Below are 23,810 nucleotides of genomic sequence, written 5' to 3'. Positions count from 1 at the left end.
ATGGAGAACGCTCATACCAAGACCGTGGAGGAGGTTTACAGTCACTTCAGTGTTAATGAAAGCACGGGTCTCGGCCTAGACCAGGTGAAACGGCAAAGAGAGAGATGGGGACCCAACGGTGAGTGGTTTAGCGAGCATTTAGGTGAGCTAGACACCCAGCTGCCCCGGCTAGCGAACCTAGCTAACCTACGCTAGCTGGTGGTTTCGCTTATGCTGGTGTGTATTTAACTGCACAGCGCTATAGTTAACGTTCGTGAGACGCGCACCCAGCGTGCACTCACGGGCTTTTGCGGTACATCAACAGACTAAAAATGTTTAACCGGTTGAAAATGAACCGACCCGTACCTGACGTCATTGCAGTCGGCGACCTCGTGGTCTTAGCCGGCCGGGATGAGCTCAAAATAAGAGGCGAACGATGCTTGAAATGACGAGTCATTTGTAACATTATACGTTTGTTTTTAAGGTTTTTTTTTTTGGTTAAGTTATGCCCGGGTTTTAAGAAAATGAATTGTGATCGCGCAACTAAATGTCTCATTCTCTCTCCTTCATACGGATCTTTCGCCGCCCCACAGAATTACCAGCGGAAGAAGGTAAAGCGCCGTGGTTCGTTCACTATTCAAATGCACGTGGGAATTCTGCTGTGTCGCCAGTGCCTATTCTTATGCATGTGAGTTCTTTATTGTGCAGGGAAGTCGCTGTGGGAGCTGGTTGTTGAACAGTTCGAGGACCTCTTGGTCAGAATTCTACTTCTGGCAGCATGCATATCTTTTGTAAGTACTGTTTTTTTTGTTTGTCCCGTAGCAGTTTCAAAAGAATGAAAAAGGTTTGTGTTTGTGATGGGAATAGAGACTGTAGTATTAGTGGTTTCAGACAGTTTCATTGCCAGTACCAGCAAGTTTGTTTTACTATATTCTTAAATGTTCGATATCTTTAAGCTGATGTATGGTCTGGACAAGAGCGCATTTTTAAATGCCGTAAATGTAAGTGACTATAATAATGTCTCCTGAAAGCTCTCAGAAGCGTGTAATTTACTTATTCATTCACAGTTGTAAATGTTTTCTAACAGGCTATTTAAATATTGTAAATAGTAATGTTGACTAGTATGCAAATCTTTGTCTGTATTCAGCTGTGTAGCACCACTGGATACGTGTGATACTGTTGAAATTATAATTTTTGGATCCAAGATCTTTGTCAAGATCAAAGGTGTCTATTGTTTTGCCAGTTAAGAATCTGATGCATGGGTAATGTGATTCCAGTGAGACAGCTGCTGTCGTTGAGTTGTGAAGTGTTGACGGCGATTAGACCGGATGTTTCAGACGGTGCGAATGTGGCCTTTGGCTCTCACCTGTCCCACAATTGACACTTCTGTAGTGACGGGCAGGAGTTGAAGGGTCCTTAGTGTGCCAGCCCTGTCTGGAATGGTGTGAATATGTGCGAGAGATTAGAGGCCCCTGTGACCGGCCCCGTAACCTTTTGCTCCCTCTGTCTGGCTGTCCTGTTGGCTTCCTTTCAGGTCCCATAGCTGTACTGTGATTGCGGTGTTTGTTACCACAACACTGGGGTTGCCATAATGAACACACCGGGAATGTACATGCACTAGAAAGATATTCCCCCTGACAAAGTTAGTCATAGCTGTGACGGTCACCTCCATGACCTCTTTGCCATCCTGGAACGTATAGATCTGTCCGTTGGTCTCTCTCAGACTCTCTCCCTCATGCCCTCCCTCTGTTTTGCTGTCACTCTCAGTGACTCAGTCTCTCTGTCCATCACTCTGTCTCTCTCTTGCTTGCTCGTCCATGGTGTTCCTGTCCTACCAGCTGTCCTGTCAGTCAGCACTTTGTGTCCTTTCCATAGTTTAGTAGACTTTCTTCTCATCTCTGCCGTTTGGACTCAGAGCCCCAATAGTTTCTTGGCTGCCAGTCATCTAAGTGGTGTTAACATCATGTCTGCAGTTCTTTAGAACTTGTTTTAGAACAGTTCTTCTTTAGAAGTTGTTATTGCCCAGAGATGGTGGACCAGTCAGAAATCTTGTCATGAAAAAGAGTAATTAATTGCGGTTTATCCAACTGGTGTTCATTTTGGATTTAGAAACAGTATTTAACGACGTGGTAAAATCTCCCATTAGCTTTGTTTTGTGTCTGTGGACTTTGAAATAGGTTATAGGCTGGAGGCATGATGGAGTTTTACATGACACATTTGTGGAATGACCTAGATTATTTCTGTAGATGCAGAAATTTGTGTGTTTTACCACAAAACCAAGGAGTTTGTTTCTGAATTCTTTGCAGCTAATGTTGGCTAATGATCTGTGGCTAAAGCCCAGTCCCCAGAGCTTGGGGGGGGGGGGGTTTACCAGTAGCAGTGATGATACAATTGCAGATAATATCTTCTGTAGATGTCCAAAACTGTAAGGGCCCATCCTCTGCTTTCTTTGCTGATGACTGGAAGGTTTGTACTGCGGAGAGTAGTGACGTTTGTGTTTTCTCGACTAAGACAGGCCCTGTGAGGTGTAACAGTGTTTGGAATGAAGACATTTGCTGTACTATACCATATGTTTATTCTGTTTGTGTCTATAGTGAGATGATGCTGCAAGTGCCTAAATAACTGTGACGTGTGCGCGTGCATGATGCACATACCTTTGTGGTGGTGCACTGAATTCTCTTTAGTGCATTGTGGTCATTCAGCTTTGTGTTGAGCTAATTGTGTCAGATGCTGTCGTCAGCGTTAGCACCGGATGACTAGCCGCAGCCATACTGCAGTGTTCACAGTGCCTGTCTCCCATTCTCTGGGAAAGCTGTCTGTCTCCAGTCCCTGTGGGACATGCTTAACAAGCTTCGGTGGCAGTGTCTGAACTGCCACCCGACCAGGCAGGGCACTCACTTCGTCTGTGCCAGGCCAGCAGGGCGAGCGCGCATCAAACACAACTCGTCTCATTACCCAGCCAACAGCAGGCACCAGAGACTGCGGTCACGCTTGCCACTGAAGAAGAGGGTGGCTGAGGTGCAGTATGCCATGTAGCGGTCCAGGTCATTACCCTTACACGCTTGGCCCCCTTGTCTCCCGCTGAATGTGCCCTCACGTGGGCTGGGACTCTGACATTGTACTTGTCTTTGCATATGAACTTGGTTTGGAGCTTTGAATCTGAGACCATGTGATTTGGATAGGAAATTAACTTGAATGTTTACCACAGTTTTGTAAATCTTAACTCCCATTAAACATTTTTTCTCACCGTTGTTCTCTCTAGGTACTGGCCTGGTTTGAAGAGGGAGAAGAAACCGTTACAGCCTTTGTGGAGCCTTTTGTAATATTGCTAATTCTTATAGCCAACGCCATAGTCGGGGTCTGGCAGGTAAGTGTGCTACCCCTACACCCCACCTCTTAGTGTTTGTGTTTCACAGGGAATCACTTCAGAAGGCATATGGTCTTGTTTGTTGGGCTTTCTAGACATCTGTTGCTCTTAGCCCTTTATAGCTTACACTTGCTCTCCTTCCCAACTCACGCTGTGTCTCAGGCTTTCACCTGACCATGTAGGTCTGTGTGCAAGGAGCTCAGTGCCGTGGTTCTCCTGGAGCCGCTTGGGGGAGTGTGTTTCTGCCGCGCACACACGTTTTCGTGTGTTTGCTCCTCTTTCCTGGGGAAGTTAGCCTCGTTATTGAAACGAAAACACGTGGAGGTCTTGGCTTAAGGTGGCTCAGCTCTCAGCGGATGCCAGCTGGAGAGCTGCGGGCCTGTTTTTCTCCAGCACCTCCCAGTGGCCCTGAAGCCCGCGTCCCAGTTTCTGCTCCGTGGGTTTATTTTAGGCACCATTCATTACCCAGACTGGCCTGAGAATCCCCTGCCTTCACCCCTGCCGCGCTTCCAGCTCCACTCCTTAAAGGAGAAGCCGGTGCAGCGTGTCTCTGGCAGGCACCAGTCGTGTTCTGTCGCGCTCTGCCCACGCTAGCCAAGTTTTCCTATTATGGATTTTAAAAAATGCAATTCTCATGGCCTTTGCTCTGGAAGGGCTAAAGTCCTGGAGGTGCGGTCTCATCTGCACACAGGGATGGGCGGCAACAAGTGACACAGAGGCTAACTCTCTTCATCCTTGCACTTTTGTACTTCCCCTTCTCTGTTTGGAGTAATCCCCCTCCCCCCACTCTTGTCTTGGGACTCATTACTCCTGCTGCTCCCAGGAGCATTGCAGAGCCATTAAGTGTCCACAGCATATAACCAGTAAATACATGTTTCTTAGCAGCCAGGACAGGTGTTGCCACTGAGGGACAAAGGTGACTATTGTGCATTGCCCTTCTGCTCTGGGTGTTGATTGTGGCTTCTTTGTAATGTTTTATTAGGATGATTAATTATCATGGGGCTTGGAATTAAAACCCCAGACAGACTAACTTTTTTTCCCCCCTGTGTTCTGGTCTTCCTGGCCAAAAAAAGAAACCCAACAACAAAACCATGTATAATTAAAACGTATTGCAAACAACATGGGCACTCTCTGGATCCCGATGGTTTCATTCCGATGGTGATTTGAATTGGTCGAGGCAGAGCTGTGCAGGTGTGCCCTGCAGGTGCAGGGAAGTCAGGGCACTGTTTTTGGTTACACATTCTCTTTTCAACTGAACGGTTCGCTCATTTTTTTGTTTCCTGACCACGTTTGTTCTGATCTCCATCTAAAGCACAGCTCCCTGCTGTTCCAGTAGCTACACTTGAGTGCTATACCCTCTCTCTAAGTCTGATTTGAAAATGGGGTTCCTGCAGACCTGGTTGTTAAGGGCGTATCTGTCCAATTCCAACCACACATCCTACTGTAGTTCTCAAATGAACTAGATAATGCACGAGACCTGGGACTGTTCATGATGTGGGAACGTTGCCCAACCTTTTTAATCTAATGCTCTTCTGATTTTATTAGGCAACGAGATCTATAACCGCGTCCTGTGCTTATTATGGCATTTCCTTCTATGTGGTGTTCCACGTGTTTCACGTTTTGTTGTCATTGGCTCTTGCATTTCAGTTCCTTGCTTCTTGATTTTACTGTTGGCTAGAATGACTAGGAACACCCATTATTCCGCTATTAAGAATTACAGTTACCTAGATGTAAAGAGAAACAAGTGTGTGAAAAAATGTGCGTAACTAGTATGGTAAATTGTTTGTTAACCTAATGCTGGTGGGAAACTGGTCATTTTTGTTCAATTGCACGTTAGGAAACTCTTTATAAATAGTGCAGGAGCAGTATGTCGAAGCAGTCGAGATCTGCGGGAGATGAGGTTGTTTCTCAGTGCTGGAAATGCCCGAGCGGTCTGAGTGTGGAGCCCAGTCCCTCTCGACTGCCCCGGAGCTAGCTGGTGGCATTGGCCTGAAACAAATGCAGTGTGTTCCCATCATATGAGGGAGGCCAACAGAAGCCTCTTGGAAGAAAAAACACCCCTGGCAAGCCCAGGGGGCAGCCTCTAGACAGTGTTCCCCTGAGGACTGATCACAGCAACCAAAAGGTCACTCCAAATGTAATGTTTAGATTTGGGAAGGGTGGGTGCGAGAGGGGAATTCTCTGAACCTATCCAGTGTCATTGGTTATTTGAAAAAGAGAAATTCCCATGATGGTTCCTGTCTGGTTGGACTTCTGTTAAATATTCTTGGATTTTTTTCATTTCATTTTCTTTCATTCTTCCATTTTTTTCTTCCACTTTTTTTTTTTTTTTTTTTTTTTTTTTTTTTTTTTTTTTTTTTTTTTAAGATCTATGAATATGACTGAAAGTAGTCCAAAATTCCTGCCATCACTGCTTTGGTAGATAAGGCCTGAAATTTGTACTGAATGTCCATGCCTACAAAGTAGTTTTGGTCTACTGTATAACCCAGAACTGCTGTTTCATATTTCCTGTTCGCGTGTGCTTGCAGGAGCGAAACGCAGAAAATGCCATAGAGGCCCTCAAGGAGTATGAGCCTGAGATGGGCAAGGTGTATCGGCAGGACAGGAAGAGTGTGCAGAGGATCAAAGCCAGGGACATCGTTCCCGGGGACATTGTGGAAGTTGCTGGTAAGGATATCTACTTTTAGACTTTTGTGAACATCTAACCAGTGCTCTGAATTGCGTTAATCAGTATTCCCGTTAGAGACAATGGCCGGCCTGAATTGGTGCCACGTTGCCAGGATCTTCTGCACCACCCACACGGTCTGTCTACAGGTTGTGAGGTGTCGGGTTACCCATAGTTTAGTCTTACACTACCCTCACTGTGTTTCTGACCGCTGGATCACGCAGACAGGGTGTGTACGTGCAGCTTCTGGATAAAGGCAGCACGGTAAAGTGAGCCTGGGTATGAGGAGAGAGAGGGGGAGGGAGTAGGACTGATCTGCGTCACCGCCACACCTCACCTGCGACTGCTGCTTTGGTGACCCCACTCGACCCCAACTCCTGGACCAGCCACCCCATCCTCCTCCTCCTGCTGCTGCTGCTGCCTGGTATGGCATCGCTAGTGAGGCAGAGCGTAGAGGGAAAGATGGCTCCTTCTTCAAGACTAAAGTAGTACTACCACCTGGACCAAGCTCCTGCACAGCGCCCAATCGCTCTGCCGAAACGCTTGTCCTGATTGGCTGAATCTTCACTGTAATCAAAACACTGCACTTATCTCTGAGTTGTTCTTCAGATTCATCCTGTTAATGCCACTGGTGTGGTGTGGAGTTGTTTATTCAGCTGTGAATAAACGCATCAAATTGCATTCTAAACAGGGCTTGGGACTCAGATCCGGTTCCCAAGTGTCACAGTCATATCCTGGCACATCTGATGCAATTTGGCGCCATACTTGCTAAGGGGAAAAACATCAATACCATTTTTATTTGTAACCTTAATTAATTAATAGTTATGTAACTGCAAAAAAATGAGATGCATATGTGCTGCAAAAAAGCACACAAAAACCCCAGAGCTCATCTGTGGCTTGGAGCAGAAAACGTTTCACCAAGCCCCAACAAGCCTGTAGTTAGTTAAACGTGATGGTGTGTTGGGTGTCACAGCCCAGGCAGACTGAAGCCTGGGTCATCTGCTCGCCGAGTTGAGAGGCTGTGGACCTCTCCACTGTGTGAGGAACAGTGCTCTTTGCTATCTCACTGTCCTGCTCCTGACCATCCTGCAGTACCCATAAGCAAATTTACTACCGGATCTGGGCGCTGTGCCATCTTTAAGTGCCTAGACGCCATAGGAGCAGTATGAGTGCCACTGCCTTGTTCTTAGTCACCAGGTCCTGCATGCTGTAATTAGACTGATGCAAGTTTGGTGGAACTGCGTTGCTTAGTCACCTGCAGTTGGAACAGGGGAGCAGGGTATCACTGTCCGCCAGCAGGCAGCCTGCTGGTCGGAGGAGCTCGCTGGTGCTCTTTCTAATGACTCATCCTTTCTCGTATGGCAGCCAGGTGAACGCGTTATGCAAGGCTACAGGAGCCCTGCACTCAAATGTAGGGTCATGCAGCACAGAGAGGGGGAAGAGGCTGTCAGGGCTGCTTGGAACCCAGCTGGCGGGGGGCTGGGGGCCGGAAGAATGAGGAAGAGCAGCCCCTGTTTGTCCCCGCAGGATGGAAATCTCTGCTCCCTAAGATTGTTGAGTCTCCGGAGCAGGATTGGCTGGCTTGTACCTGTGTCGTCAGGACCCCCCCCCCCCCCCCCCCCCCGCTCCCCAGCCTCCGCCTATGCCTCAGAAACAGAGGAAGATTGGGGGATGGTACCTTTTTTCTCTTTGGGAAGGAGAAATGGGGGGGGGGGGGATTGATTCCCTTAACACCGTGCATTGGCTGGCTAACACTGGGGTGACATAATAGGTTTAATTTCTGCTGATCCAGACTGAGCGTGGTGCAGGCTGCCGGAGTGAAGAGGTGAACAGGAGCATGAAGAAGGAAGATGCCTCTTTTGAGGGAGCTTGGTAGGGGGCAGGGGAGGGTGCCTCATGACAGGAATGTTAAGTAGTCATCTAAAGGATCTCTGCGTGTGTGCGCAGACACTTCTGAGCCCATACTGCATAAATTGAGAATATTGTGGAGTGCTGGTCTGGGATTAGTCCCTCTGCTGTCAATATAATACGATTGATTACTATTTTCAGGACCAAAGCTGATCTTAAATCAGCTGCTCCTGCTATTCATTAACGCTCTGGCCCAAAAACTCGAGGGCTCTCTGGTCCCAGTCACTGTTCATGTGTCAGGTTCCCACAGGCAGACCCGTGGATCGTGCCACCATTCGTCCTGGAGCATTGCCTTGCAGACGATGGCGTCTGTGTTTTTGGTCCGCTCCTCTGGCTGCAGCCTGAAGTCGGTGCGTCCTTGCTTTGGCTGACTGGAGTGAATTGCAGCCTCGCTCTCCCGTCCCTGCTGACCTTGTAAAGCCTTCTGGGAACCGACATCCTGTTGACCCCTGCCCATCCCGCTTGCCACACAGGACATGTCCCCTCTGCGCCACCTGTCTTTCTGCCTCTGCCTGTCTCTTGGAGGTACCTTTGCGCCGTTGCTATTGCTGTGTAATGCAATGCCAGTTCCCCCAGCTCGAGTTCCTCATACCCGATGCACCAGCTGGTTCGGTAGAGTGGCTGTTTTGTGAAGTATCTAAGATGCATTCAGTTCAACACAAAAAGAAACAGATGTTCTAGAGCTTCAGTGAGGAGTCTCATATATCTGCTGCTCTGTGTTTCGAAGAAGTCATTTCAATGCGCCACTGACCTCATCAATAAGATATTGGACAGCAAAATGACAGCTGTGAAATACTGGAGCATTAGGGGAAAAACACGCAAGCATAAACATGATGTATTTAAATGTTATTGTAGACTTGTTAAGAATGGTGAGTCATGCTTGCATATAATGGCTGTGGCGAAGAGGCACGACAAGGTGGGTTCCGTTCTATGTAATGCATGTGTGCATGAGCCCTGAGATGAGCTAAGCTCTCCTGTCTCATTGTCCCAGAGGGATGGTGATGGCATCTGCCAAGGGTTGGCGACCTCAGAACAGGGCACAGAGCATGTTGGGTATGTTAGACAGCTGCCATCACCACCTGCTAACTGCTTGAGTGCGCTCAATAATCCGTTGGGGCAGAGAGGGGGAGTGTGTGTGCGTGACTAAGTGACATGTGAGCGCCCCCTGTGCTTGCTTGCCTGATCTTTTCACTCCACAGGCTTGCACACAAACGCGTTATTGTACTCACTCCCCAGTCGAAAAAAGTCCTCTGTTAGTCTCAGGGGCCCTGTCTCTCTGGACCTGGCATTCATGAAGGAGGGTTTGATTGGACCGATGCTCTAGTACATGATGGCATTTCTTTGACCTGAAGTGACATTGCCTAAGGATTTGGCAGTCTGTGGACTTTCTTTTCATGTTGTCCACTGTTAAATGGTTTCTCCGTTGCCGTGGTAACCGGCCTGACGCTTGGGAGCTCTGAACGAACTGATAATGGTACGGAGGCGGTGCGTGTGAGTAATGGTCTAGTGAAGAATGGCGACGTGAGACCACCACAAACCTGCGCCCACAGCTGAGAAAGGAGGTGCAGGCCAGAGGAAGGCCGAGAATCACGCAGCAGGTTGGATCAGAGGAGACGGGTAACCATGGCAACAGATGGCTTCTCCCTGCTCTCACGTGGCCTGCGGAGTGTCGAGCACGGACGTGTTCCTCCAGGACGGAGAGTGCCCGTCCTACAACATGTCCCTTGTTGCCAGCCCTGCTGCACGTCTGCTTTCAGCTTGGACCCTGGAGCTCCCGGAGCATGCCGGAGAGAAGGAGCAAAGCGTTTAGCAGGAGCAGGAGAGCTGAGAGTTGGCCCCTGCTGCTTTAGACCCCGAGCCGCAGCTGAAACCCGATGAGAACTGTATTAGTCTTAGTTCAGTAGGATTGTTCTTTGAGAGGTGGGGCAGGGTTGTACAGGGAGGGGCTGGAAGTTAAACTAAATGTCAAAAAAGGGTTTCTTCCTCTTTAACCGGAATTTGTTACTGTTGAGCTGTTACATAACAAGTCCACGTAGGCAATGATTCCTTGTAAGCGAGCAGTGTAACTGCTTGTTTTCAGAGCTTTTGGTTGACGCGTGTGCCTGCACTCATCAGTGTTCCTCTTCCTTCTTCCTTTGATACGGAAGTGTTTGTCCTGTGCTAAGATGGAAGGGTGCCATATGTGAGCTGTCTGGAACCTGGAGACTGATACGATACTCGTGTTGACAAGTGTCCTGACCAGACAGCTGGCCCAAAAAGCCCTTACAGTTTACCTTAACCAGACTGTATCAAAGTAACCCTTTAATCAGATGCTCAACACTCTTGTTTTTGCGTTTTACTCTCCTGTGAGATGTGTTGGTGTGTCTGTTGTAGAGGACTGTGTTCTTGTCAATCTACACAAACTGTTACCAGGAGGCATTAGTCATGTTTTGTTAGCAAAGGCAAAAAGCTTTTTTTTTTTTTTTTTTTTTTTTTTTTTTTTCCTTCCCCTGTACGTTTATGATGGGCAGTTCTAGCTAGCCCCCCAGCTGTTTGCTGATTCAACAGCTTTAATTACACACATTGCGAAAGTAACTATAAAGAATGCTCAGGAAGAGCTGAAAAGTGCAAAGGAGGAGAAACAGCATGAGGAATTCCTCAACTACAGGAAGTATGTGTTGAATGCGGCATCTTTGAAGTTTTTTCCTGCACAGTACAGATTAGCTCGTTGTACCAAATAATGAGGCATTTTACCTCCCTGTTGCTCTACTGTTCATTTTTGCTGCCATGACTGTTCTTCCACCACTCTCTTCTCCCACTCAGAGTTTTGGCTCGCAGCTTGTGACATCACATCCTGCGTTCGGCGCTTTTTGGTTCGTCCTGTTTTCATACTAAGCGAACCAGTTTGGAAGCGGGCCGAGACCAACTTTGCCCGAGGAGCTTATTTGACGCGCACCAGGCATTGCAAGAAAGCGTTCTCGCTCACTCCAGTGATCTGCACTAATTGTACAATTGCACCAGGGTTAATTTCAATGGAACCAAAGCTACCAAGTCTGAACCCTCCCCAACACTCCTGGGCCATGCCCTTTTTTCTTTTAATGTTGCTCCTCTAAGACGATTAGAATTGTATCACATTTCATATGCTGCATCTGGAAGAACTCATATCAGCTAGGGCTCGTATAAGCTGTTTCCCAAAAGGGAAGTGCTTAAACTGGCATAAAATGGTGTAATCGTTAGGATCAGTTAGGCGGCGATGCTGTTGAGAAATTCCTTTCAAGCCGTTCATTAAGTAAAATCTAATCTCCGATTAGTTCTTATCAAGGAGAGTTATTCTTACAGAACCGTGTTTTCCCTGATTGCATAAACTAGGTTACCCTACCATCCAACCTTTTTTTATCTTGAGCTATATATTGAAAACATGCTCTACATTCATTCATTCAGTTTAGGGCATTTTAAAGTTGGTGAGGTATTTTTATAAATGGGATCATGAAGATCTGTTTTCCGTAGCACTCCAGGAGCTAAACTGAGTACTTCCGATCAGAAGGTCAGTTGGAGGGGTGATGTATTTAGATTCCACTTGCAATGCTTCAACAAGGAAAATATTGCATGCCTAATATTGAGATATGGAAACACAAATTGCGTCTGTCACCTCACCCATAGTATTTGGAATTCCTTTTTACATTTATGGCATTTAGCTGATGCTTTTATCCAAAGCAACTTACAATTTTGAGCGAGTACAATTCGAGCAATTGAGGGTTATAGGACCCTTGCTCAGGGGCCCAGCAGTGGCAACTTGGCAGTGGTGGGGCTTGAACCAGCAACCTTCTGGTTACAAGTACCTTCAACACTGATCTACCACTGCCCTTTTTCTTCAGTCCACTGAAGAGGTGGTAGGATGTTAACCCAGCTCAGGGTTGCATGAAGGCCCAGGCCATTGTTTGAGAGGAAGTTGTCTCAGATCAAGGCACAGCATGGTCCGGTAAACTCCAGTCAAATCCCCCTCTGGCCAGCTCTTCAATAGCACTGTAAGAAGTGCTGTAAACCCATCCGTACACCGTGGACCATATCAAGATACTTCTGCCATATTTGGTACGCTCTTGCTGCCATGCCGGCACCAGTGGGGCAGCGAAGGCCTACGCGTAGATTTATATGCCTATGAAAACGTGATCCAGGAAAGGAGATGCGTTCGCTCCCCTACCGGACGTGGAGGATTGGCACGGATCTGCGCGCGGGTGCTGCGCTCAGCTTCAGCCTATGCATGTCTAGTGGCGAGGACGCACGCTGGTTGTTGTCGAAGCGGTCTCCACATAAACTCAGCGTTTACACATTTTAAAGTGGATGGTTCAAGTGAGTTCTTCTCCATGTGGCTAATAAATGTCGGATTTTGGAGGGCCCGTATATGTGTGTGTATATGTGTGTGTGTGTATATATATATATATATATATATATATTCTCATTCATTCAAAGATTTATTTGGTGGAAAAAATTAGCTGTTTACATTGGAGCCCCCCCCCACCACTGCCCCAAGCATTTACTAAAATCCTCTCGTTTGTGGAAAGAATGATGTGTAGTCTATTTTTATCATCCGTCACAGAGCACTGGAACATTTTTAAAGCGCTTGATATTATCTAATTATTTTATTTTTGGCAAGGCCTGCCTGGTGAAACTAATGCTGACGATTTCTGTGTCCTCACGGAAACATGAGACATGTTGGGTAACTCTGCGTTTGGTGGTGCTAAATCTACATCAGGTATTGCTCCTCCACCTTTATCAGGTTAGCACTGGCCACTCCACGGCCTGCCAGGTGCAGTCAGTTCAGCCCTGTGTTATTGGCCTGGTATGTTCTCAGCTGGAATCAAACGAAATTTGATATCAAGGGCTTCAGTCCTCACTCAAGTTTTTTTTCTCCACTTGTCTTTTCAAAATGCAGATTAACACTTTTTCTCCTAGTTTGATGCTGCTGCTGCTCCAGTGCCATAACAAACTAGCAGGCTCACAGGCTCTCTTGCTGGCTGATTTACACTTGGTTCTGAAGTGCAGAAGGTGCGATGCCGAGTTCCTCACTGCAGTGACGTCAGTGTGGTGGTTGGACCTTTAATGTCATGAGAAACGGTCTGCCAACATCCGGACCCTCGAGGACCCCCTTCTGGCCTTTGGGAAGCCTGAACCTCCAGTGTCTGTGTAAAATAAGGGCTTCAGGATTGCACAGACCAACGAGGCTCTAAAGGGTGTTCCATTGCTGGTTGGTGCACGGCGAGTCCTTGATGCTGGCAGAAGCGAGGCTGTTGATGGGTTTGAAATGATCAGTTTGTTCACGTAAGCCTGCGCCTGCTGCGAGTGTGTGGCCGCCACAGAGTGGTGGAAACAGCTCTTTCCTTCACGTACACTGTGCTCGTGTCTGACAGCACACTTTGTTTCCTCTCTAGTGGGTGACAAGGTTCCTGCTGATATCCGCCTGACCTCCATCAAGTCCACCACGCTGAGAGTGGACCAGTCCATTCTGACAGGTGAGACCAGTTGTGTTTGTTGAAGTGCCAACCTATAGACACTGAATATATTATGAATATATTAAAATATGAAAAGTATTGCAGGTGCTGCCAAAACACTGATGAGAAATTATGTAATAAGAGAAGACATATTTAATGTGATGCCACCATGCTAACTTCTTTTTGTATAAAAAAAAACCAAACAAACGGGAAAAGCCAAAAAGCAACAGAAAAAATCACTAAAGGATAAAGGCTACGTCTACAGTGCAAGCAAGAATCACCTTGTTGGGGCTAGGAGTGGGGGAGGGGAGATGGTACTGTAGGGCTCACATCTTCCTTTCCTTCCTTATTTGGTAACTGAGTGTTTAAGCTCCCAGTCAGTGATTTAGTTTCTCCACTATTGGCTGTTTCTTGTTGTGCTGCACAACTGACCTCGGATCTTTCAGTAACTGATCATTCAGTTACAGTTACCGATTTCCCCCTGTTAGCAGTCTGCTCTGCCTGTTAGGATGTTTCTGTGGTATCCCCCTCTCTCTGGGAGATGAGCAAGCTGCAAATCTTGGAGTTTTAGAGTCTGGAGATGTTTGGTAATGACAGTCCCATTGCTTTAGATATTGTAAAGGTCTAAACTGGTCAAATGGTCGCAGTCAGAACGTGAATCTTACAGCTAATGGGGAACTTCTGCGATGCTAAGCATAGTTGTGTAGACTGAAAGCAGTTGCTCACAGCTTTGCTTGATGCTCCACGGCTCGGTTCTTGGTGGTGTTGATGACGAATTCGCACACTTGGCGCTGCATTAAACCTGTCAGCTGGAGCCTCCAGGAGACGCGAGAAACTGCTAATTCTAGAACAGGGTCAGAACATCATGAAGATTTGCTGGCAACTGGGATTTAGGTGAAACTTGTTGTTAGGTCAAGTGTTTCATCACTGGTTTAGTTCATCTGGATTTCCCTGTATATTTGTTACTTGAATAAGCTGCAGTGCTGAACAGAGGTATAGGTTGGCCGGTTTCCCCAGCCAGACTGGGTAACAGAGAACCACCCAGCCGTGTGCTTCTGTCCTTGGCTTCACTAACTCCCCACCCCCGCGTCTGCTCCTCCTCCGCAGGTGAGTCCGTGTCCGTCATTAAACACACAGACCCGGTCCCCGACCCGCGCGCCGTCAACCAGGACAAGAAGAACATGCTGTTCTCCGTAAGTGTGAATTCGCTCTGTACAGCTGCTGCTTCTGGTGCCTTCCTCAGTGCTGGGAGTGTTGCGTCTCCCTGTGCAACGGCGCCCTTTCCCACACTTGTGGATTTAGAGTTGTCTTGAGCTGTTGTTGCAGTTAGTACTTAAGGATCCGCTGTTGAATTTTAAGTATAAACATTCCTGCGGGTAAAACCCCATGGTATTTGGCAGAGGTGGTCTGCTCTGGTCCTCTGGTAGAGTAAAAGATCTCCAGGGCCGTACCCACCTTTGTGCCCAGGGCCATTGCATGCCACCACTGGTAAATGTTCAGCTCTTAGAAGTGACTTCAAAGCTCTAAGGGTGACCGCTTTAGCAATTTGTTCTGATCTTGCCCTTGGCACTGGCAGGGCACGAACATCGCGGCAGGCAAGGCGGTGGGCGTAGTGGTAGCGACGGGTGTGAACACGGAGATCGGCAAGATCCGAGACGAGATGGCGTCAACGGAGCAGGAGCGCACGCCGCTGCAGCAGAAGCTGGACGAGTTCGGCGAGCAGCTCTCCAAGGTCATCTCGCTCATCTGCATCGCCGTGTGGATCATCAACATCGGCCACTTCAACGACCCCGTGCACGGCGGCTCCTGGATCCGCGGCGCCATCTACTACTTCAAGATCGCCGTGGCACTGGCCGTGGCCGCCATCCCCGAGGGCCTGCCTGCTGTCATCACCACCTGCCTGGCGCTGGGCACCCGCCGCATGGCCAAGAAGAACGCCATCGTGCGCTCGCTGCCCTCCGTCGAGACGCTGGGCTGCACCTCCGTCATCTGCTCCGACAAGACGGGCACGCTCACCACCAACCAGATGTCCGTGTGCAGGGTGAGGAGGGGCTTCCATACTTTAGAATCCCTTTGATCTGTTGCGCTTTGAAGCGCCGTCATGATGATGCATATTTTTGTGTGTATTATGCAAATGATTGTGAATATGGACACTTATTTCATGCATCACTGAACAGTGGCAGCGTTTTTTTTTTTTTTTAATGTTGGCTACTGTATCGACCTCTCAGACTTGCTTCATGGCTGTCCAGGCTTTTTCTATAAGGTGTTTAACAGTTTCAAAGGATCCTGTCCCCCCCCCCCCCCCACCCCTGTTTTTGCCTCTCTTGGTCTCAGGCTCAAGGAAATACAGAACAGCTTTCCTTTCTCCTTTCATGCACTTTTTAGATTTCTATTTCTCTCCCTCCATTTCTCCCATTCTTTTTTTCTTTTTCTTTTTCTTTCTTTCTTAGTTTTGACTCATTACTCTCCTCCAGGCTCTACCCCCCCCCCGCCAGTGCAGCTCTGTTGTGACTGCTGATCAGTATGCGCTAGTCGCTTACATGCTGTAGTGTTGCATAACTGACCTTGTGTGTAGTCTGTCTCTGATCCTCAGCACAGTTGTGCTCTGGCCATACACACACGTGAGCACGCAAGCACACACACTGTGCCAGTCGTTCTCTACATGCGTGGTCTTCTTGCTGACACGCTGAAGCAGGATTGAAACCTCTGGCTCCAAGCTGTGTTAAGAGCACCGTATATGAGATGAAATGCGTCACTTCTAGTGACGCAAGCCAGGGCCAAACATGCCCAGGACTTATTTAGAAATGGAAGTGTTAACAGGGTTCTAATGACTGATTTGTGCAGCTGTGCTGTACTGAAAAGGTTGAGTAAATTGACCGCTTTTTATTTTTTGGTGTATTTTATCTTTTAAGTCTCACCCTGCTTCTCCCTGTCGGGCTGTGACGTGGCTGTCCAGTGCTGACGGACCCGAGAGACTTTCGGACTTTGATGCTAATCACATCGCTGTAGCTGTGCAGAGCCTGTCCCCGCTTGGGTCAGCCCTGAAGAGACGTGGCGGGGACCAGTCCTCATGTCCCTTTCTACTTCACCCTGATGTCTGCCATGTCCTGTGGCTCTGGTTTTTGTCAGGGGCGGCACCCCAACCCCCCGGCCACTTATCCATTTTAGGTGTCTTTCAGTGCTTCGTGACCTTTGGATAACCCCTAAAGAAATTTCCTTTAGTGTTTAGATTTCGCATTCAGAGGCAGTGTACCACTGCCTGTCCTAGGCACTGCAGTGTCTTGGTGCTGAGTGTACCACCTGCAGGAGGTTTTATGAATTGCGTGTGTGTGTGTGTGTGTGTGTGTGTGTGTGTGTGTGTGTGTGTGTGTGTGTGTGTGTGTGTGTGTGTGTGTGTGTGTGTGTGTGTGTGTGTGTGTGTGTGTGTGTGTGTGTGTCAGATGTTCATTGTAGACCAGGTGGAGGGAGACAGCTGCTTTCTCAGGCAGTTCACCGTTACTGGCTCCACATATGCACCTGAAGGAGAAGTGTGAGTCCTCTGTGCACTATGCGAGCGCACAAACGTGTTCATCTAAACACTCTGACGTTGAATAGCTTTGCAGAGGTGAGGACTAACTCTGCCCTTTTCCTCAGGTATCAGGATGGCAAACCAGTGAAGTGCTACAAGTACGATGCTCTGGTTGAGATGGCGACGATCTGTGCACTCTGTAACGACTCCTCGTTGGACTATAACGAGGTCTGAGGCCAAATTTGGATCAAATAAGCATCACAGTTTAAGTTCATTTTACATCACCGTTTTACAGCGTCCTTTACCACAGAGCAGCTCACCTGATGGGCCTTGGGTTGTCTGTCTGTCTGCCGCTAGGTCAAAGGAGTATATGAGAAGGTTGGCGAGGCCACAGAAACGGCTCTTGCTTGTCTCGTGGAGAAGATGAACGTGTTTGACACCGATCTCAAAGGTCTCTCCAAGATTGAACGTGCCAATGCCTGCAACTCTGTAAGTCTGCTGTTTCCAGTCCTGTCCCGCTCTCACCAGGAAGGCGAGTGGCTTTGGTGGTGCTGTCCACCGCCCCTGTGCGAGGCTGTGTGCTGGGGCATGCAGGGGCTCCTCTATTCAGCAGCTGTCCTGTTTTGTGTGCCTTTTACTCAGGTCATTAAACAGCTGATGAAGAAGGAGTTCACGCTGGAGTTCTCACGGGACAGGAAGTCCATGTCTGTGTACTGCACCCCCAACAAAGCCCGCTCCGCCATGGGCAAGATGTTCGTCAAGGTAACCGCCCCTCTGCGGATAGTTGCCGTGGTGCTCTCGCGTTGCGTGTCCTGAGCGCCTGCGTTTTCACCTGAGCTTGGGAACACGAGGAGCATCAGAGAAAGCTACTGACCTGCTATCAGTTCTGAGGAGCTGATCCAGGAGGAAAAAAAACACATTCTGTGTGTTGAATATGAAGAGTGTGAAACACAAAACTGTCTTGAAACCTCTGGACTGAAGCACTGCTCTGCTTTCTGTGATTAGAGATCAAATCGATATTGAGGATGAAAGCAGAAATCAGATCTGTAGTCTTGCTCTGGTGTGTTTGATGGTCATTTTAATTATCACTCAATCTGTGTTCACTTTGTGTGTGTGTGTGTGTGTGTGTGTGTGTGTGTGTGTGTGTGTGTGTGTGTGTGTGTGTGTGTGTGTGTGTGTGTGTGTGTGTGTGTGTGTGTGTGTAGGGTGCTCCGGAGGGTGTGATTGACCGGTGCACACACGTCCGTGTGGGCAGTAATAAGGTCCCTCTGACGGCAGGCATCAAGGAGAAGCTCTTGTCCGTGATCCGCGAGTATGGGACCGGGCGGGACACACTGCGGTGCTTGGCTCTGGCCACGCGGGACAACCCCATCAGCAGGGAGCACCTGGTGCTGGACGATTCTTCACGCTTCGTCGAATACGAGGTCAGAACCTTGGCACAGGTGCAGAAGGGCTTCAGTCTGGCAGCTGCAGTACTCTGGACCTTAACGGTGTTGGGCAATCGGAATCAGAAGCTCTGTCCAGATCCTAGTTAGAAGGTGCCCTCCTGGGGTGCCCTTCCTCTTTGTGATTTGTTCGGGTTGTCAGACTGCCAGGTTCTTGAGCAGGGCCTTTTGAGTTCTTCCACATGTGTAAGAGTCTGTAAGTGAAAAGGCTGGGACAAACTGGGTGCAGGCAGGCAACAGAGCTGTAACAGAAAACCACCGTGCCGTAGAATTAAGTCGGCGCTCATCTGAAACAAATGCAGAACTCTCAAATTCATAAGTGGCCAGAGAGAGTGAATGAATGGACGTAGTGAACAGCTGTGCACCTGAATGTGAGTGAGTGTGTTGCTGAGTGACTGGCAGAAAGTAACACGCTTGACGATTTAATGGTCCCCCCTGCAGACAGACCTGACGTTCGTAGGCTGCGTGGGCATGCTGGACCCGCCCCGGGCGGAGGTGGCTGCCTCCATCAAGCTGTGCTGCCTGGCAGGCATCCGGGTGATCATGATCACAGGTGACAACAAGGGCACAGCCGTGGCCATCTGCCGCCGCATTGGCATCTTCGGCGAGGATGAGGACGTGTCGCGCATGGCCTTCACGGGGCGCGAGTTCGACGACCTCTCATCCGACGCCCAGCGCGAGGCCGTGCTGACTGCACGCTGCTTCGCCCGCGTTGAACCCTCCCACAAGTCCAAGATTGTCGAGTACCTGCAGTCTTACGACGAGATCACTGCCATGGTAACGCTGCAACCCCTTCCTCCCTGCTCTCATGGGGGTTGGGGGGGGGGGGGTGAGGTTTCAGCTTTGACCACTATTTTATCTTAAAGACTTCAAATGAATTGGGTCATAACCAGGACACCAACAGGGTAGACACAGGTTCACTGAGGTCTGCTTACATCTTGCATTGGGAACTCCGTGTGGCGGCTTGGCCGTCCACTGCTAGCTCCTGTGATCCCATCTTTACAGGATGGATTACGTTTATAGGCTGAGACGGCATGAGCAGATGAAAGAAAACAGAAACCTAACCGTTAACCCAATCAACCTACTGCCAGACATTCGGGTCCTTAATAGTTCTGTCGTTCCGCCTCCTCCTCTCTAGACTGGTGATGGCGTGAACGACGCTCCTGCCCTGAAGAAGGCAGAGATCGGCATCGCCATGGGCTCCGGTACGGCCGTCGCCAAGACGGCGTCCGAGATGGTGCTGGCTGACGACAACTTTGCCACCATCGTGGCGGCGGTGGAGGAGGGGCGGGCCATCTACAACAACATGAAGCAGTTTATCCGCTATCTCATCTCCTCCAACGTGGGCGAGGTGGTGTGGTAAGAGCCTCATGTTTGTAACCGTGCCGGGTCTTAACTGGCCCTGGGAATGCTTCTTCATTAGTTCTGCTCGTTCTCATAACTGGTGTCGGGTTATGATGAGGATTGACTTAGTAGGAGTCCTAGGAAACGAGATTTGATACCATGAGATTTTCTTTACTCTCTAAAAGCCTCTCGGCTTACCATGGCGTGTAAATCTCTTTCATGGCGTTAAAAGTGGTTGTTGGTCGTGTCGACTGCAGCATCTTCCTGACGGCGGCGCTGGGCTTCCCAGAGGCACTTATCCCCGTGCAGCTGCTCTGGGTGAACCTGGTGACGGATGGCCTGCCCGCCACAGCACTGGGCTTCAACCCGCCCGACCTGGACATCATGAACAAGCCACCCCGGAACGCGCGCGAGCCCCTCATCTCCGGCTGGCTCTTCTTCAGATACCTGGCCATCGGCTGTGAGTGTTCTGGCAAAGTCTCGGTGGTTTATGCTTTTTTTTTAAAAAGTTTAAGAACCCCCCCCCCCCCCCCCCCCCCACCAAGGGGCAGGTGTGTCCGGCTCCAGCCCTGGAGGGCAGTTTGCCAATTGTCCCATTGCTCTAACAGAGGTACTAAACCTGATCGTTAACTGAGTAGACTCAGCTGGGTTTGAGCCAGCCAGTGCTGGACCCCCAGCCAAGCAGAACCACCCTAATTTAGGTTAGATCTGATTTAGAGGTGTGTGTGTGTGTGTGTGTGTGTGTGTGTGTGTGTGTGTGTGTGTGTGTGTGTGTGTGTGTGTGTGTGTGTGTGTGTGTGTGTGTGTGTGTGTGTGTGTGTGTGTGTGAGCAAAAATGATGGGGTTAACTCTCTCCCCTCCAGGCTATGTTGGGGCAGCCACAGTTGGCGCTGCAGCATGGTGGTTCGTTGCTGCTGAAGACGGACCACGGGTCACCTTCTATCAGCTGGTTAGTGCCGCTGCTGCTTCCTCCGTTCGCATGCACATGTGCGCAGGCTCACGCACGAGTCCTGTCTGAGCTGAGTTTTCCCAAAACTCTTCATCTCAGTGTGAAATGTTTCAGCAGGCCACGTTTTCTTCCTCCAGAGTCACTTCCTCCAGTGTGGCCCGGAGAACCCCGAGTTTATGGACATCAAGTGCGAAGTCTTTGAGTCTCCATACCCTATGACCATGGCTTTGTCTGTGCTGGTCACCATTGAGATGTGCAACGCCCTCAACAGGTCAGTGCAGGAAGTGCAGCACAAACACAGCTTCCCACTAGAACTTGGGAATCACATTCAGGCAAGGAGCGTTTTAGCATTGCAGATTCCGGTGTTTTTCGCTGCTGACATGCGGACTTTGTGACACTAAACTCTGCAATGCAGTGCCTTTCCAGACATGGGCCATGACATGTTGACCAACTTGTTGACAGGACTGTTGTTGTTGTCGTTGTTGTTAGCGTGTCAGAGAACCAGTCCCTGCTGCGCATGCCTCCCTGGGAGAACGTGTGGCTGCTGGGAGCCATCTGCCTCTCCATGTCCCTGCACTTCCTCATCCTCTATGTGGAGCCTCTGCCGGTATGCGTGAGTGGGGGGGGGGGGGCTAGATTCTACAGGGCGGGGGTGGGAGGGGCAAGTGGAGGCGTTTACGTTTTGTCACTCTGTGAAGCCAAAAATAGTCTGCAATGGAAAGGAAGGGGCCATGTGGCTGTGACTGATGTTTCTATACAGCCAATCATGCCGCTTGGAACATAACATTAAAACAGTTCTGTGGCATGAACGTGCCCACATGAAACAAAGTGGTTTACAACAGTGCAGGATCCACCGGGGAAATGCTGTTTTGGTAGTGCTAAGTACTGAATGTGGCTGTAGGCTTTCTCGTCAAACTTTTTAACTATAAAAAAAAAAAAAAATTTAACAAACCTAAAAATTCCAAACAATTTCAAATATCACCTGAGCAGTAAAAGGATATGGTCCACTGTTCTGGATTTCTTACTGTGCTGTCAGCTGATGGTCAGCATGAATTGGAAAAGCTCTTAGAGCTTCACCCAGGCTAGAGGAGGAATTGGGGGAATATGAGGAAAAGTTATAAAAATCAATGCTTCTTCTTATGTAAGTGGAGTGTAACCTTGTGTAAGTGTAGCCAAAAGTTATGGTATCGGTATTGGCTAGTGTGGGTTTTTGTTTGTTTGTTTGTTTGTTTGTTTGTTTGTTTGTTTATCGGTATTATTGACTATTGGTATTGACCAGTAATTTTTAATCCATGTGTCAGTAGTCTTTGATGTCATTGACACAATTGTCATCTCTGTTGTTTACCGCAACAGGCATGTTTCTTCCTCTAATGTTTATCATCTTTGTTCCTCAGATGATCTTTCAGATCACCCCACTCAACGTGACCCAGTGGCTGATGGTGCTGAAGATCTCTCTCCCTGTCATCCTGCTGGACGAGGTGCTCAAGTTTGCGGCCCGGAACTACCTGGAGCCTGGTAAAGAGCTGGACAAGGCCGCGGACAGGGCCTGCTCGCTCTTTGCCTGGACTGAGGGCATCTCCTGGCCCTTCATAGCTCTCATGCTCCCCCTGGTGGTCTGGATCTACAGCACCGACACTAACCTGGCTGAAATGTTTTGGTCTTGACTCATGAGCACAAAAACCCCCTTGCCCTGTGTGTAGATAAGGAAAATGTGTGTATGTACAAGCGTGTATGTGTGTAAGATGTGTGCCTGTGCACGAGAAGGATCGAGTTAAAACGATCATAACAATAATATAAAAATGTAACATTGTTCTTTTTAGAAAAAAAAAAGTCTAGTCGCTATGGAGGGGACCACAGAGTTGAAGTGTTTAAGTATTAGTGACCATTATTGTTATTATTATTATTACCACGTTTGTGGATTTTCTGCTGATTTGGTCTTAAAATGATCAATATTTTTGTTGCCCTTTTTTAATCATTTGGATGCATTTCTTAATTCCCATGGTTTCCTTTCAAACCAGTATAAATACTAACTTTGTTTTGTTTTTGTTTTGAGTGCATGAAGTTATAAGATACAAAGATTGAACACTATTTTATACAAGTCATTTGTTTCCGGGTCTACTTTGAGTACAGACATGCCCATGGATGGGAGAGACCAGACGAGACCCCTGCTACATCTGGGCAGCCGTTCAAATCCTGTTTTCTCTTCTCTCCCACATATTTGACGAATATATAGATATTTTCTTTAAAGCCATAACGCATGGGTTCAACTCTGTACTGATCTGAACCACATTTTGTGTACTGATGCATTTCAGTAGTCTAAACGCACAAATCTTTTGAAAAGCCATGGAGACGAACCATAAATCATTAAAATAATAAAAAACAAAACCCACAAGTTTCAGTGTCCCTTACAGCTGCCTAAATGTAGCCAGGGTGATGTGGGTGGGGACAGTTTATTTGTGTTTACGATCGTCTAGTTGGAATACTAAACTGGAGTGGCGTGGCGGGAGAGTGGGATGAGGGATGGAGAGACACTGAATGCGTCCACTAAATCTGCTCCTGAGACGGAAGCTGCATGTTCTCAATCTTGCATGCATTGTGTAGGGCTTTCATTTAAGACTTGCCTGTTTTCTCCTTTGTACAATAACTTCCATTTTGCTGTTTCTTTTAAAAAACAACTTTTTTTTCTTCTTTTGTTTTGAACCTTTACATTTTTAATTAGTAAAGCCAGTTTTTCTGCACTAAGCAGAGTGCAGCTACCTCAGTCCAGTTCCTGTCGTGTTGCCTCCCCTCACACGTTTGATCCCCAGCCTGCGTACGATGTGATCGCTTTCAGGTGCGCCCCCTGTTGGCTTGTGCAGAAAAGGAAATCAAATCATCCCCTCCCTATTACTATTTTTGTTTTAATGATGTTTCTTTCTTTAGTATTTTATAATTGACTTGTATTAACTTAATTTGTGAGTTTTTGAGGCAGGGTAGGTGGGAGAGACTCAGATGTAAGGGTTATAATCTGTGGATTGGGTTTAGAGATGAAGTTAACACGATCGGTTTGTCTTGCATTTAGAATATGAATTTTACAATGCAAAACCAAAATGTTTCCCCCTCCTTTCTTTTCTACTAAGGAAAATACACTCTCACGGACCGTTTAAATGAAACCTTGCGTATGTCTTCATTTTCTTGGCA

The 23,810-nt window shown here is 48.2% G+C and overlaps 1 protein-coding gene across 1 annotated transcript; it reads left to right on the top strand.

Annotated features, from left to right (window-relative positions):
* On the top strand, positions 1-23,782 carry atp2a2b (ATPase sarcoplasmic/endoplasmic reticulum Ca2+ transporting 2b). The gene is made up of 20 exons (XM_035526926.1): positions 1-118; positions 573-590; positions 688-770; positions 3,242-3,346; positions 5,875-6,013; positions 13,325-13,405; positions 14,492-14,577; positions 14,961-15,425; positions 16,825-16,913; positions 17,018-17,120; positions 17,250-17,381; positions 17,535-17,654; positions 18,098-18,316; positions 18,779-19,114; positions 19,476-19,696; positions 19,939-20,141; positions 20,545-20,630; positions 20,768-20,901; positions 21,120-21,237; positions 22,025-23,782. The coding sequence occupies exons 1-20, from the start codon at positions 1-3 to the stop codon at positions 22,292-22,294; spliced, it is 3,126 nt and encodes a 1,041-aa protein (XP_035382819.1). The 3' UTR covers positions 22,295-23,782.
* Positions 23,783-23,810: the final 28 nt, after the last annotated feature.

The sequence above is a fragment of the Electrophorus electricus genome, chromosome 6, assembly GCF_013358815.1.
Source record: "Electrophorus electricus isolate fEleEle1 chromosome 6, fEleEle1.pri, whole genome shotgun sequence".
Taxonomy (NCBI): Eukaryota; Metazoa; Chordata; class Actinopteri; order Gymnotiformes; family Gymnotidae; genus Electrophorus; species Electrophorus electricus.
This window is presented reverse-complemented; position numbering and strand designations above follow the sequence as displayed.